General features: G+C 38.9%; 1 protein-coding gene across 22 annotated transcripts in view; it reads left to right on the top strand.

Moving 5' to 3' along the window:
* Positions 1 to 16,207, top strand: part of DMD (dystrophin) — a 2,622,506-nt gene that overhangs the window by 2,559,045 nt on the left and 47,254 nt on the right. For 21 of the 22 annotated variants that reach the window (XM_021079543.1, XM_021079551.1, XM_021079544.1 and 18 more), the window contains 3 exon segments: positions 1,868 to 1,933; positions 3,036 to 3,101; positions 5,805 to 5,963. In XM_021079543.1, coding sequence (XP_020935202.1) covers positions 1,868 to 1,933; positions 3,036 to 3,101; positions 5,805 to 5,963 — 291 coding nt within the window. 22 annotated transcript variants of the gene reach the window in all.

Raw genomic sequence — 16,207 nt, 5'->3', positions numbered from 1 at the left:
GTCTGTTCCAGATAGGACTTATATGCCAAGTACTCCAAGAACTCAGTTATCTTGACCTGCAGTGAATATTTCAAAACAAACTTTAGCATTTTTCTAATAATAGGCTGTTCCAGGGTTCTAAGAAATATAGCAGATTGTCTCCAAAACAAGAGTAAAGATTCACCTAGAAATTTTTGGATCTGCCTAGTAAATTGGGTGGTCATCATCCTTTTGTTTACTCATGACAGTTTAAGCATCTTTCTGATTCATTCCAAATTTGGTTATGGCGACACCTTGACGTAGATCACATTGGTTTCCTAAATGAGACATTTCTTTCTCAGGCAAGACCTCGGCTCCCTGGTTATTTGCCGTAGTGTGTTGTAATCATCTTATGATTGTCTTCCCTAAGAAATAGGGATTATGTAGCATATTTCCTAATGTCAGCCTAGGTAACTACATGTTTTTGTCTTTTTTTAATGTAAGAAAAAACAAACATATTCTTCTTAATGTTCTGACCAAGTCCTTGAATGCCGCTTAGATGATGGACTAAAACTAGTCCTTACTGAATAGATTACTGTTGACTTTTGGATTCGTGCCTGTACCTAAGGGCTTGCTATGTCAGGAGAGAAATGGAAGAGACCTTTTGTTTTATTCCAGTTAAAACAAAAAAACACAAGCCCAAACTGGTTTTCAGAACAAATGGATTCCTTCCTAAGGTTAATCTAAAAGATACTATAAAAACTCCAAGGATGATTAATGGAAGTATGAAAAGGTTGAAGAAAACATGTTAACTCTAACAAAATTCTGGTCTGTGAAGCAACAAGAAAGTAGGTTTTTATACCCCCAGTGTACATAGCCTATGCATGCTAATCCTCCTCTCCTCTTTTCTCTCTGTATATTAGCACACAGTATCGCTAATAAGAAATATTTCAGATATTGTGACTTTCTACTTCAGATAGTGTGACTTTTTATTAAATTTAGTCATTTTTTTAAAACATCACATTATAGGCGTTCCCAACTTGGCTCAGTGGAAACGAACCTAACTAGTATCCATGAGGACGCAGGTTCGATCCCTGGCCTTGCTCAGTGGGTTAAGGATCCGGCGTTGCTGTGAGCTGTGGTGTAGGTTGCAGATGCAGCTCAGATCCCACATTGCTGTGGCTGTGGTGTAGGCCATTGGCTATAGCTCCAATTCAGCCCCTAGCCTGGGAACCTCCATATGCTGTGGGTGTGGCCCTAAAAATGACCCACCCCCAAAAAAATCTCATCATACTTTGGGGCCAGTTTTACTCTATGAAGTAGTAATATAGTCCTGCTGCTAAATTGGTAGATATATTCCTTCTTTATAAAATTGCACAGACTGAAACATCTTGAAACATGGGATCTTAAGTAGTTATGGACTGGAGTGAGTGGTCTCCCTGGAACTAAAATTGTCACTGCAGATATACTAGGCAAATGGACAGCTTCCACTCCCTAAGAAGGCAGCTAATAAATGGCACAGGTGTAAACTGTTGAAAATTTTAAACAACATACTACCAGCACAATTTCAGCACTCTAGGATATGAGACATTACAAGGTAGGAAAACCAAATGTCACATGGAGATTGTCTCCCCCAACCTTTTCTGTAATTGAAACTTTCCAGAGAAGTTTTTTATTTCTCTTTTTGGGTTTTGAGAAAAGCAGAAGCATGAGAAATTCTTTCTCAAACCTGGATTTTACATACTTGATGATATCTGAGATACAGGAATGGCTAAATGTATACATTATCCATAGAATTAGAATAAAGGCATTCTAGGCCATGTATAACGTAACTGTGTGGTGGTTTTTTTTTTTTTTTTTCTCCATTAATGGATGGTATCTGTGACTAATCACATTTTCTGCCTTATAGGCCTGCCTCGTCCCCTCAGCTTTCACACGATGATACTCATTCACGCATTGAACATTATGCTAGCAGGTATGAGACTAGTTGAATGCCAGGCAAATATTGATTGAAATAACTAACCAAGGAAAGCTAACCTATAATAATTTTAAACAAATCTTTTATTTTCCTCCAATCTTGTCTGATTTCTACTAATCAACTTGCCCTCTAACGTGCATGCCATTCCACTGCATGTTGGTTTTGGACAGCGATAAGAGCATCTGTCCAGAACAGTCTCCCCTAACCCTGGCCTTTAAACATTTCTGATAGCTTTGCTATGTTTTATATACTGAGCACGTTTAATCACCTGACTTAGAAATCATCTTAGAAACCTGCTAGACAAAACATAAGTATATAAAGAAATTATACTATGTTATATAGAGAATATGAAAGCATTGGCTTTCCATTTCTGTGTTTATTTTACATGATAATGCTGTAAAGAAGAGAATCATTAATTTTCCTAATCTTTGGACCTTTTTGTCCCACATTCTTTGTGTTTGAGGTAACTTTTATCTCTAAAAACTGCATTGCTAATTGTAAGATATCGTATGCTTGTTAAATAAATCTGTAAGAGTTTGGTTAACTTTTTTTTTTTAGTTGTAAAAAGACTATTATTATTTGAGGTGAAGGAAGTTTTTAACAGAAAAATTGGTGGCAGAATGTCTAGAGAGCTTACTGTGAATCTACCTTTTATCATTATTCTAACTGCTGAACGTGTTTATCAACCATGGAAAGCGTTAACTAGCTGTATATAAATCTCCTGTCAGTGGAAAGCTCTAATGGTCTTAAAAAAATACCAGAAAAACCCGGGGTAGTGCAAGGTGTGGAGTGTATTTGTTGTTAGGGAAACTTTTCATGAAAACAAAGCCCTGTTCTCAGCTAAAGGAAGATTAATCTGTGAAGAAAAAAAAATACAACTTCTCTTATTATTTATAGCAAAATGTCAAGCTGCTAACTAGCTGTGGTCCACCACTCGCTGCCTCAAATGGTTAGGCCAACACACACATCTTTTACTATGAAGGATTCTTTTCTCCTCTTGACATGATTTATCCTTTAGTTTTCAGGAATGTTCGATTAGGTCTTGAATAGATTCTAAGAAGTCACATAAGTTTTAATGAGCTTTTACGTTTTTTATCAGGCTAGCAGAAATGGAAAACAGCAATGGATCTTATCTAAATGATAGCATCTCTCCTAATGAGAGCATGTAAGTATTCTGTCTCTTTTTACAAAATGTTCCTGACGATGAAAATGCTTTGAGGGATTTAGAGGTAGGGTAGTGCAGAAGATAGGAGTTAGCATTTATATTCATTTGATCTTTCAAAGAGCCATTCATTTACTTTTTATTTTCTTTAACTTTTGACAATCTGACACAGAATGAGCTCATCCAAATTGTGGCATTATTGGCATTCCAGATGTTCCAAAAACATTTTGCCTTATTTTTATTTAGTACCATACTACCACAAATTGCAGACTCCCAAATACTTAAGCTATATTACATGTCTCATCTTCGACCACACCTGCAGGACATTTAAAGGGATTGGATATTAATATTAAGGTGGTGGCTATGTAGTATTTTCTCCACTCATGGTGAGTGGAAATATAATCTTAGTATAGATGCACTGGTCTTCCCATGTGGTAGGTTAGTTGGGCATTTTCTTTTCAAGATCCTAACAAGTAGATTTTTGTAATTTAGCATCTTTGTGAGCTAAATAAAGTGAGGCAAACTTGTGAAGGGTTTCAGAAGAGGAAATCCAAATTTAGGTCACAGTTTTTTAGAGGGTGATAAGCCAGGCCTGTCCCATTTAAGGAAGGAGAGAGAGTGATGCTAAAAGTGGCAGAGAACACAGCTCTGGCAGGGAAACAGAGGCTTCATTACAGAGTAGAGGAAGTATTCACAAAAAGGAGCTCAGAGGAATACTGACACAAACCAAGAGCCTGAGATGGAGGGAGAGGATTAAGAAGCTAATATGGAGGAAGAACAAGGATCTGCTAACTGAATAGGTAATTTAGAGAGATGAAATCTAGGCAAGGTAAAATAATATTTTTAGTCTGATAAGTTACGGATGTCTCACCACTTTGTCATAGAGAATTTGGTCAAAAGTAAAATGGTAAATTTATCATACGTAGTTGATGTGGCAACCCGAAGTCACACTCAAATAAACTGTATTTAAAAGGATTACACTGATGGAGATAGTGTCAGAGTGGCATTGATACATATTGGTTGTTGAGGACATGAGAATAAAGCATCTCATCTGCTACATAAAAGTAACCAAGGTAATAATAAAGAATAGAGTCAACACTCAACTATTCATATATGACCTAGTTACTTAAAACAACCTTCTTCTTAAACATAACTGTGGTGCCTTCTCTTTCTTAGCTATGGTGAAAAATATTCATAGTGCTAATATATGAAATACTTTGACAGAAAAATATGTAACCAAGCAATCACCCAATTGTAAACAACCTGAATGATTTGCTTCTTTGGATTGCTGATTTGAATATTAGAACTTCTAGCACATTGAAATTAATTCAAATTGTATCTGTATAATAATGGCTGCCATTGACTGCCAAAGAGAATAGTAAGAGAAGTTTAATTATAACAGTATGTTGTAATTAAACGTGGCAAGTTCTAGCAATATAATTTCAGAATTTGGGAAGACGGCTAATAAATTAGGTGGTATAACTGCTTTTGTTTTATTTTTTAAATGAAATTTAGCTTTAGCTTATTCTAAGGACAGGAAATCCATTTTGACTCAATGTTGGATGGTAATCATGGCATTTTAGTGACAGGTCTGGAGAAGTGGTTTGGTAGATTAGTTGACTTCACTTAAATGCTTGTTTATTTAATACCCAGTAATTGTTTTTAGTTACCTTTTAACTTAGCAATTATCTGGCTTGAAGGACCAAAATCATGTAAATCAGGAGGATTTTTTCCTAAGTATCTGAATTGTTTTTCAGCTCAGAGGACATGGAGATGAGAAAAGAAAATTAGATGGGTGTGGAGAGGGAAAACCTCTTACTAATACCTGGCCAGAAAGAAAGGGCTTTAGCCTCTCTTTAAGAACAGAATGAAGTTCTTATAACTCAGAGCTACACAGGCTTTTCAGGAGATAGGAGCACTGCATTTATAAAATAATTTCTCCTATGTATTAGAGAGTTCCTAGCTATAAGGAAAGAGTATAGCTGCCTCCCCAAATGTAAGCCTCTGGCCTCCTTGTTCCCGAAAATTTAGTCTTTAAAAGCTGCTCTAAGGAATGAGCAGTTCAGTCCTCTTGGAATTAGTCACCTTAATGGCTTTTTTTCCCCTTCCAATTTTTGTTTTTCTATCTAAACAATAATTGAATGAAACAGTCGTTTTATCCATAGTTTCATTATTTTTACCATCCTGCCTCTGTGGCTGTTAATAAGTTCAAACTGGCTTACCAAAGCAGTACTTTTTGCTTACACTGCCTTCTGCTTAAGAAAATGTTTATTTTTTTTTAAGGGCTTCACTTTTTCCTGGTTGGTATCATCAGTAGCGTGGGCCAGTGAAGAGATTATCTTGACAGGCTTGGTAGCAAAAGCATTATACAGCCATTATTATGTCTTTTAATATTTACTATCGATTGGTTAAACTGTTGACACAGAGTCCCCATATTACTGTAATTCTGCCATCCATTTACCCATGTAAATAGGCCAGCCATTGTCAATGGAAAATTTGAGCCAAAAACACCTTGAGTTGTCACCAATTGGATGGTAGACTACAGCCTCAACAGTATTAAAATGTCTTATAGAAGCAGGAAAAAAGGTCTAACTAATTGTTAAGTGCAAATAACCGTTTCTCTTTTAAAATACACACCCGAGTCCCTGACCCCCAAAGCAAAATAAGGGGGGCAAAAAAACCAAAACCTTTGATTTTATTTTCCAGAGATGATGAACATTTGTTAATCCAGCATTACTGCCAAAGTTTGAACCAGGACTCCCCCCTGAGCCAGCCTCGTAGTCCTGCCCAGATCTTGATTTCCTTAGAGAGTGAGGAAAGAGGGGAGCTAGAGAGAATCCTAGCAGATCTTGAGGAAGAAAACAGGTGAGTTTTCTTTCTAGCTTTGTAATTGGTATGCACAGTGCATACACTTGCACACATAGAAAAGTGCCAGGAATCTTCACTTAGAGTCATTCTATGTCTAATTGTTTTCTTCAATAATCTGTTTAGCTCCATTTACAGATTCTCTTTTCTGTTGTTATAATCTGAAAGAAGAAAATGGATGCAATAGTGTAAGAACTCATATTTTAGGTGTTAAAGAAATTAACAGTGACGGTGGTATTTGCTTTGCTGCATGTATTTCAGAGGCTTTGATTTTATATTTGAGGATAGAATTTAAGAACTAAGTAGGTAATTTAATTTTATGATTATATGATCTGTACATGTGTGTAGCCATATTATATATCTTAAAGCATTTAAGCAAGTAGGCTCATTGGTCATATTTGGGAATGAATTAGTTCATCTTATTTTTCATCTGCATATACAGAAATCGTAGAAATCATTTATGCTCACCATCCTGGCGGATTAGTGAGACAATTCTGATTGTCAGTCATCACTTGGAAAAAAAGATGTTTATGGAAAAGGAGCAGAAATTATAAAAGATTAAAGAAAAGTTCACAATGACTGCACAGAGGACAGAGATGTAAAAATCTAGCATATTGTGTGATATCGAGATAATGCGAATCATTAGACTTTTAATTTTGTATTCCATTTATTGTATCACAGGTCCCTTGGTTAAGAAAGGCTTTTGCACATGATTGCTTCTAACTCAGTGTGCCTTCTTTAGACAGATGCCACCAGGCAAATCTTTAAAGAAGCAATTGCTCAAATTTGTGGGACTTTAAGTACTTTCATCTGTTCACTTTAGCCCAAGGCACAAAGACCTCTTAATCTGGGCAACAGGACGTGTCTGAGAACCAGTGCCCTCAGGGAGTATGTCACCTCAGGATGAAAAGGCAAAGTGCCATTCATCCATTGCTTTCTGCTGCCACTGCCCTTTCTCTGGCTCACAGTACCTCTGACCTATGGCCAAAGCTTCTTATCTGGTCGGCTTCCCTTTAGTCTCTTTCTTATCCATCCAGTAAATCCTCCGTACTGACCCTAGTGCATCTTTCCAGAACCAAGACCCGCCATGGCATTCTTCCTTCCCTGGAGTTCTGCGTCTAGAAAAACACCCCAGCTTCTCAGTTGGGCATTTAAAACCTTCTGCAATTTTCTCTTGACCTGCTTGTTACTGCTTCATCTTTTGTACCTATATTCTGGCCATGCTGCTGAAGCTGCTGTTTCTGAATGTATCTTGCTCTTATCCACTTTTTGGGTTGAGCTCAAGCTTGCTTCTCAGCCTCCCCACTAACTCGCATCCCTCCACTACTATATCTGGCAAAGGAGTCTTCCCCATCCTCTGTGTCCTGGCTCAGAAAAAATTTCCCCACAGATCCCTGTTATATCCCTGCATATGGAAGTAATACATTGTTTGTGCATCTTCTCAGAATACTTTGGACTTTTCTCAAAGAACTCTTTTTCAGTTGGCCTTTTCATCACTCATTCCCATTGCCTCCCTCTAATGGAGATAGTGAATGCCTTCGGAATAAGGACTGTGTCTTAATCCTCCTAATGTCCCCTGTAGTATCCACCACACTGTGAATATTTAGTGGGTTCTCCAGAAAGGTTTGTTAAAATCCCAAGAATACAGAGAAGATGTCACATGAGTACTATCTAGGAGGTAATACCGAATGTTCTGTTGGTTTTAATGGTAACATTACTTTTGGCCTTACTTGTCAGACTGGCAATGAATATCATGATAGATAAAACCTTTCCCCTTAGTTTATTGAAGATCATCATTAGTATTCATTTATGACAAGTCTTCAGTTATTTTAAGGGTCAAAGTGAAATAGGAAGAAAAATTGGGGGTTGGCATTCTAAATAGAATTTTATATTAACCTAGGAATAAAAATATTTTTATACTATGTGATTATTACTGTTGTATAATATGTCTTTCTGTCTCATTGGTCATGAGCTTGGTCTTGTTTATTATTAGCACACTTTCCTTCCATACCATGGCTACCAGGCCAAAGAGTGTTGGTGAAGAGTACTGAAACTGCCATTTATATATCATTTCATTATTTTCAGAGCACTTACTAATTTTGGATCCTTTAATCTTCCTAAAAGCCCTGTATAGAAGATAGATGGGAAAACGCAGGTTCAGAGAAGTTCAAATGGCTTGACCCAGATTTCACAATCAGCCATTGGCAGAACCAAATCAAATCCAGATTTTCTGACTCAAAATAAGCAATTCTTCCTTGCACCAGAGCATAAAGGAGAGTCATTCTCTATAAATTTCATTTACCTAAAATTGTGCATTCTATGTAGGTATCATCTACATAGAATTGTGGCACATTCCATGGACTGTACCTTAACTTGAGGGAATAGGTTTAGGACTAGACATGAATAAACCTGTCATTCTACTTGTGGTACAGTGATAACCACTTTCCTCTGAAAGATAGCCAAAGCCATTCCCCAAGAATGAGATGGTTTATTCTCTGAAAGAAAAAAAAAATTAAATGACACCAGGGCTGCTAGAGCTCCACAATGAAGAATCTGGTGTTGGTACGAATATTTATTTTTTTCTTGAAAGGCAAGAAATAGATTTATTAAGATAAGATGCTTGTGAGAGATGCAAGCAGGCAGGCAAGGAGGCTCTCAGTATGAATCTTTCTGTTAGTTATCTTGACCCTAAATTAAATGTTAGGATGAGCTTCTTTTTTTCTCTCTCTACTTTGTCACATTTTCACTTCCTACCAAATCCCAAAGAAATGTCTCTGCAAAGCTCCCCTCCTGAAAGGAGCCTCTGGTTTCCTTTGCTCTGTCCTCTCCTGCCTTCTTGCCATTCTTCTCAGAGAAAGTTCAGAGCCGTCGCTTTGTCTTCATGATGCTTAAATTCATTGTTGCTTAAATTCATTGTTGCTTAAGGAGCCTCTTCTTCACCATTTCCTGTCCTTCCTCTGAGAACCTGAGAAGCCATTAGATGCCACCTCTCAGTGCCTGCCAAACTGGCTGTATTTCTCTAGTCAAACTGGCTATATAATTTGACAAATACAAGCACACATTTAGAGAAAATGAGGAATGTTATTTAAAACTGCGAGTGTCCCATGTCCTTTGGACACATGTCTATGTATTTTGTGTCCCTTTATTCTGTAACAAGGAATCTTATCTCCAAATAACAGTTAGCAAAAGAGAGAGGCTTGAAGATCCCCATTCCTGACTAGTCATGTTATTCTTATTCATGACACCTCCCCACCACCCCCTTGGAAAACAGAAAATGGCTAATTAGGAAGTGTCTCAGGGGTGTCTTATCTCTGTTTTTAGAATTCCATTTCTCCCAGTTGTTGCACATAGCATTCAATAAATATTTGTTGAATAAGTTAATGAATAAATGAATTGAAATGAAGCTGAATTTATTTTTATTGTCGCACTCATGCATGTACTTTTGGCTAAAATTCTTTTTACAACCTAATTTCATGGAGAAAAGCCTTTTGAATGCTTTTCTTCTGCTTGCTTTTCAGAATACTTCCCTTTTTCAAACTTCTCTGATGAGCACCAAGCATTGCTTTGTCATACATTTAGAATGTTCAAAATTCATTTTCTGAATCCTCAGCCCTGTGCATCTCCCCCCACTGGCATCCTCTGATTCTTGGCTTATGCCACAAAGATAAGGCAAAAGCTCTGAGCAAAAGCTAAGTCTGACTCTGAATTTTCTCCACTGTGTTCCTCAGAAATATGGGTGACGAGTGCCTGATGGAGTCTTTAATGTTTCACTTCTGCATAATGTCTCTCCCTCATACCACAGATAATTCGGATTTACCTGTTTGCTTGAGACCGGCTAGATATCGAGGATTTGCTCCATTGTGTGTCCTTAGCATTAGCAAACTTAAAACTTTGCTTTCTTCTTGCATAGCTGAAAGCCTGCAATCTCCCAACTTAAATCTGTTGTGCCAAATTCCATGTATTTGTCTCTGCACCGGCTAAATGAACTCAAGCTTGCTCTGAAATTCTAGGTATGACCCTAGCACTGAACAGGTAGCCTTTATGAGAGACAGAAACCCATTGTCATTCTGCTCCCCGCACATCAAATTGATTAGACTGCTCCCAAGTCTACAAGGAAGGTAAATACTAACCTGATTCACTGCGAAGACTGAAGTTAATTAAAATCATTAGTAGATGTTATATGATAACAGGGGACTCTGGATTTTTAGCACCCACTAAGTACCTTCTATATGTCTCATTGTTGGGCAACCAGCCATTTTGCAGCCTAAATTTGAGTTTTCCCTTTCTTCTTTTCATTCCTCCAGTGGTTATGCAAGATTGTTAATATTGTTTTTAGAGCAATTCTAGATGGGTTCTTTATTTATTTATTTATTTATTTATTTATTTTATTATTTTCCCACTGTACAGCAAGGGGGTCAGGTCATCCTTAGATGTATACATTGCAGTTACAGTTTTTTCCCCCACCCTTTCTTCTGTTGCGACATGAGTATCTAGACATAGTTCTCAATGCTATTCAGCAGGATCTCCTTATAAATCTATTCTAGGTTGTGTCTGATAAGCCCAAGCTCCCGATCCCTCCCACTCCCTCCCCCTCCCATCAGGCAACCACAAGTCTCTTCTCCAAGTCCATGATTTTCTTATACCACTGAATTAAACTGGCTGGAGCTCATGATCCTGTTGCTTTGGATTGAAAATGATGCGATGACTGGGCCCGGGGCTGGTAGTGTTCTATCTTCAGTCTCAGGACGTCTCTAGCCCGTGTTCCTCCCTTGGGTCCTGGGTGCGTCTCAAATGATAGTGAGGAGATGGCCAAGGTGAAGGGAAGCCGCAGGGGGTCAGGAGTGGGCCTCCCAAGCCCAGCAAGGAGGATAAGCAAAGGTGTCAAGGAGGAACAGCACAGGGTGTTTGGGAAAGTGCAAACAGATGCGTGACTTCTGTAACAAGGCGGTAAAATGGGAGGAGATGAGGCTGGACTGGTTGTTGACAAGGCCGGGTGGGGAGGGACAAGGATGTGGCGCCATGCTGTGTTGGCTTTGACTTTGAAAGGCACAATCCTGGAAGAAGCAAGTCCAATTGGGAGGGAACGTGGAAGCCCAGGAAAGCAGTGAGGTGGGCCTCCAGGGAGGAACAGAACTGGGGAGGAGGGTGAACTGGGCTGGTATGCTCCGGGGGGAGGGGGCGGGGGCAGGGCTGTGTGGCTGGTTCGGTGGATCTGGAGAGGGAAGGAAGGGGTCCTGGTTCTGGCGGGTGTGCGGCCAGATGAGGGTTGTTGGCAGCTGAGACCAACAACTTGGGAGGAGCAGCGGCAGGTCCGTCCTTTAATCCATCGGGATCTAACGAGGGACTTCCTGGGGTGGAGTAGCTGGAAGGCGTGAATGGCGTGCAGGAGACATCATTTGAGGGCCTGGTGACATAGCCACGGACACACGTCCGATAGTGAGAAATCGAACTTTGAGGCTTATGGGAGACATGTGAGCCAAAGTTAACAGTTCAGTGCATCCTCGGCTCACAACCAGTAATTGGAACTGAGAGTGAATCTGTCAACCCGTGGAGTGCATGGCAGGAGGGCAACCCTGGGCTCAGTAGACCTCTAGAAGATGTGAACATTAAAATGAAGAGAAGCTGAAGGGCATACCCATTGCATTGAATAAGCTGTGCAATAGTCAGTCACCTCAGCTCTCCTCAGGCACAGAGGACAGTTGCATGGGGCAGAGTCTAACCAACCTAATAATTAAATGTCCTTCAGTTTATTCAGAGGTAATCAAAGCTTGAGGGGACTAGTTCATTCTATCCATTCATGGAAGTGGAGTGATAATCCAAAATGGTAATTTATTTCTCCCTTTATCCAAATTCTCCCTCTTTTTATGTATCTTGTTATATACTAAATGTATTAATATTGCCTTAAACCTTTTTAGGGAACAGTATGAGTTTTATTTTTTGTTTTGTATGTTATTATTATTTTTTTATCTTTTTGCCTTTTCTAGGGCCGCTTCTGTGGCACATGGAGGTTCCCAGGCTAGGGGTCCAATTGGAGCTGTAGCCGCCAGCCTATGCCACAGCCACAGCAACGGCAGATCCGAGCCAAGTCTGCAACCTACACCACAGCTCACGGCAATGCCGGATTCTTAAGTCACCGAGCAAGGCCAGGGATCGAACCTGCAATCTCATGGTTCCTAGTCAGATTCGTTAACCACTGAGCCATGATAGGAACTCCTGGTTTTTTATTTTAGAGTAAAATTTTATTTTTCGTAATAATGACAGTTTTAATGTTCATATTCTAAATTCTCTGTAAACTAACAAAATTTAACCAAGAATTCAGGTAGCCATGTATAATCTTTTAAAATTGAAGTATAGCTGATTTACAATATTGTGTTAGTTTCAGGTATACAGAGTGATGTAGATACGTGTGTGTGTATTAATTTTTTTCAATTCTTTTCCTTTATACTTTATTATAAAATATTGAATATATTTCCCTGTGCTATACAATAGGTCCTTGTTGTTATTATGCTTTATATATAGTAGTAAATATATGTTAATCCCCTACTCCTAATTTATCCCTCCCTGCCTCCTTTGGTAACCATAGGTTTGTTTTCTGTGAGACCATTTCAATTTTGTAAATAAGTTCATTTGTACTATTTTTTAAATTTTGCATAAAAGTGTTATGTAATATTTGTCTTTCTCTGTCTTAGTTCACTTAGTATGATAATCTCCAGGCCCATCTCATAGGTCCATTTGTTGCTGCAAATGGCATTATTTCATTCTTTTTTATGAATGAGTAGTATTCTCTTGTATATATATGTACCATACCTCCTTTATCCATTCATCTCTTGATAGACAACAGCATTTAAATGGGGACAATCTATTTAAATGGGGAATTATGTTTTTTAAAGACTGGAGTTGTCACTGTATTCTAGGGTCCTCTGTCTTACATATCTTAGAAGTCATCACAAAAATAAAATTGTCTAGTGACCTTGATCTTAGTATAGAAAATTGGATAGTCATGAGGACTGCTTCCTATCACAGAAAAACCAAAGTAGCCCGCTGGTGATAAAAATATTCATGACGTTTGGATACAGCTTCCATCTTCCTAGAACAGGCTGCATAAAAGCTAAAGCTCTTGCTATCCAATTTCCCTTTTTAGATCCTCCATGAAGACCCTCATCCTTCTTTCAGCTTTTATTACCACACCATCCTGCTAAGGTAGAACTGACTGTAGTCACCTTTCTTTAGTTACTTTCTAAGCCTGAGGTATCATTCCACTCAATTCAGCAGATAGTTAGTGAGTGCTTAATGTGTTTTTCAAACAGCCAGGACTACAAAAAGGAATAAGCCTTGGTTCTTACCCTCATGGAACTCAAAATTTAATAAAAAGGCATTTAAATATAAACAACTAATTATAACCCAGTGTTACAAGTGCTTTTGGGGGGCATAGAGGTGAATGACTAATTGTGTCTGAGGGACTGGAGACCATCAGAAAGGGAGTTGAAGATAAAGATTGAATAGGAGTTTTCCAGACAGAGAGGGAATAAGGATGATGCTTCCAGACTCTTGGAGCAGTGAGTTATGTGTGGCCAGAGCACAGGGAGAAGAGAATAAGAGAGTAGTGAAATGTTTAGGTGGAGACCACTGTTTAAAGGACTTTGCATGTCAAACAAAGGAGTTTGGATTTTATCCTATAAACTTATCCTATAAGTTGAATAGAGAAGGCTTTTTGAGGAGGAGACGACTAAGGAAGACAATTGTAGGTAGGGCGCCAAAGCCATGGAGATTGGTAGAGGGAAAGTGCCACAGTTCATTGAAAGCTGGCCAGGTTCTTTCTTTGTTTTTTTGGCCGCACTGGCAGTATGTGGAAGTTCCCTGGCCAAGGATCGAATGTGCACCATAGCTGAAGCCCAAGCCACAGCAGTAATAACACCAGATCCTTAACCCACTGTGCTACCAGGGAGCTCCCTGGCCAGGTTCTTAACTGAAGAATTCTTAGGCAAGTGAAGAAGGGATGGAGAAATGAAAAGGTCACTGAATGAATGAAGCCATGGGAGATGGGAGAGGGAGGAATTGGGTGGTATGAAAGTTTTTAACTAGGGAATTGGGAAATGATCATTAAAAAAAAAAAAAAAACAGAACACACAAAAGAGCTACTAATTGGGTAAGGTCACTGGATAGAGAAAAAACCGTGTATACGGCAAACTGAGTTCTGTTTACACAATGAGATTCAGGTGGAAATTTTCTATGTTTTATGTATTCATTTCCAAAAAAGGATTTTTAAAAAATGCATAGCAGTAAGATTCCTGTAGTATAAATAGTAAATCAGTGAACATAGTAGGGATTAGCTTAGTTGATATAATTAAGCTTCAAATTTAGTTTGTGGTTCTCTGTAGCTGGGGAGGGGAGGGGGGATAAGAAGAAAGGTAAGAGGTAAGGAAACACCAGAGTTTTCCTGGTTCTAAGTAACAATAACAATAAAAACAAATAGCTGTCATTTGAGTGCTTGCTGTGGACCAAAACTGTTCTTAGTACATGTAAGATCTTATCTAATCCTCATAACAACCCTATGAAGGAGAGGCTGTTTCCCAAATGAAGACTCATTGGCACAGAGTGTGAATGACGCATCATACAGCTAGCAAGTAATGGGGCCTGGATTCTAATTCGAGCATTCCTGAATTAGAATTAAACAGTGTTAGGAGTTCCTGTTGTGGTTCAGCAATCTGACTAGTATCCACAAGGATGCGGGTTCGATCCCTGGCCTCACTCAGTAGGTTGAGGATCCAGTGTTGATGAGCTGTGGCGTTGATGAGCTGTGGTGTAGGCCAGCAGCTGCAGCTCCAATTCGACCCCTAGCCTGGGAACTTCCATATGCTGTGGGTGTGGCCCTAAAAAGCAAAAAAAAAAAAAAAAAAAAGTGTTAATGCTTGATGTTTTTACTGGCTAGTGTCCTTATATAACAAAAGCTGAAGGAAATGTTATATGGCCGCTTCTCGTGGCCTTTGATAATTTTGGAAAGTTGCTATTAAAGACCAAAAAAATGATGATGGTTCTCCATGGATAAAGGTCACTATTGCCCAAAATGTATTCTGCAAAATACCTCTCAGATACTCTAAAAAAAAAAAAAAAAAAAAAAAAAACCCAAAACTGATTCTAAGGACAGAGAAGCTTTGGAAAGGCTTGTTTTGGAAAGTCTTGATTAATTTGCATTTGTATTGAAGAGTCCAGAAGACACATGATTAGCTTTGTTTAACCCAATCTTGGTTACACAGCCCAGTTGTCATGTTCTGTGAAACTCACTTTGTAAAGAAATGTAAGTCTGTACTAATGTCTCTGCAGATGAAGCCTGGGCTTTTCTCACAAAAGTAACTTCTGATTTTCTCTAGCAGTAGAGCCCTAGAACCCCAAAGACCAAAATGATTTCTTCTGGAAAATTCAAAGATAGGTATTAAATCATCTCCGATAAGAATAGATAATTCTATGTGGTCTTTTTATAGAATGTCCCACTGTGAGTGATCTAGCTTTCCAAACTACCAGAAAGAATTTCCACCAGTAACATGACAAAATTAATTTGCTATGTGGAATTCTTTTTTTTTTTTTTTTTTTTTTTGGTCTTTTTGCTATTTCTTGGGCCGCTCCTGCGGCATATGGAGGTTCCCAGGCTAGGGGTCGAATCGGAGCTGTAGCCACTGGCCTACGCCAGAGCCACAGCAACTCGGGATCCGAGCCGAGTCTGCAACCTACACCACAGCTCACAGCAACGCCAGATCGTTAACCCACTGAGCAAGGGCAGGGACTGAACCCGCAACCTCATGGTTCCTAGTCGGATTCGTTAACCACTGTGCCAGGATGGGAACTCCCTGGAATTCTTAATTGTTGTTAACAGATCGAATTCCAAAGGATGTCTGCCAGAGAAAGCAACTTGTGCTCCTATCACAATTACTGTTGAATTTTGCTTTTTAAGTTGTTTGATGCAAAGGCCAGTTGTTACTTGAGGCCTCTCCTAGGTTTTAATATGAAAGTATATTATTGGAGTTCCCTGGTGACTCAGCAGGTTAAGGATCCGGCATTGTCACAGCTATGGCTTGGGTCACTCCTCTGGCACATGTTTGATATCTGGCCCAGGAATTTATACATGCTGAGGGTACAGCAAAAAAAAAAAAAAAAAAAAAAAAAAAAAAAAAGCTGTATTATCAACACATAGGAAGATATTAGCAGGAATGCAGGGACAACATTCATCTCAATGACAGATTAAGGTATAA

Source organism: Sus scrofa, chromosome X (genome assembly GCF_000003025.6).
Source record: "Sus scrofa isolate TJ Tabasco breed Duroc chromosome X, Sscrofa11.1, whole genome shotgun sequence".
NCBI lineage: Eukaryota > Metazoa > Chordata > Mammalia > Artiodactyla > Suidae > Sus > Sus scrofa.
This window is presented reverse-complemented; position numbering and strand designations above follow the sequence as displayed.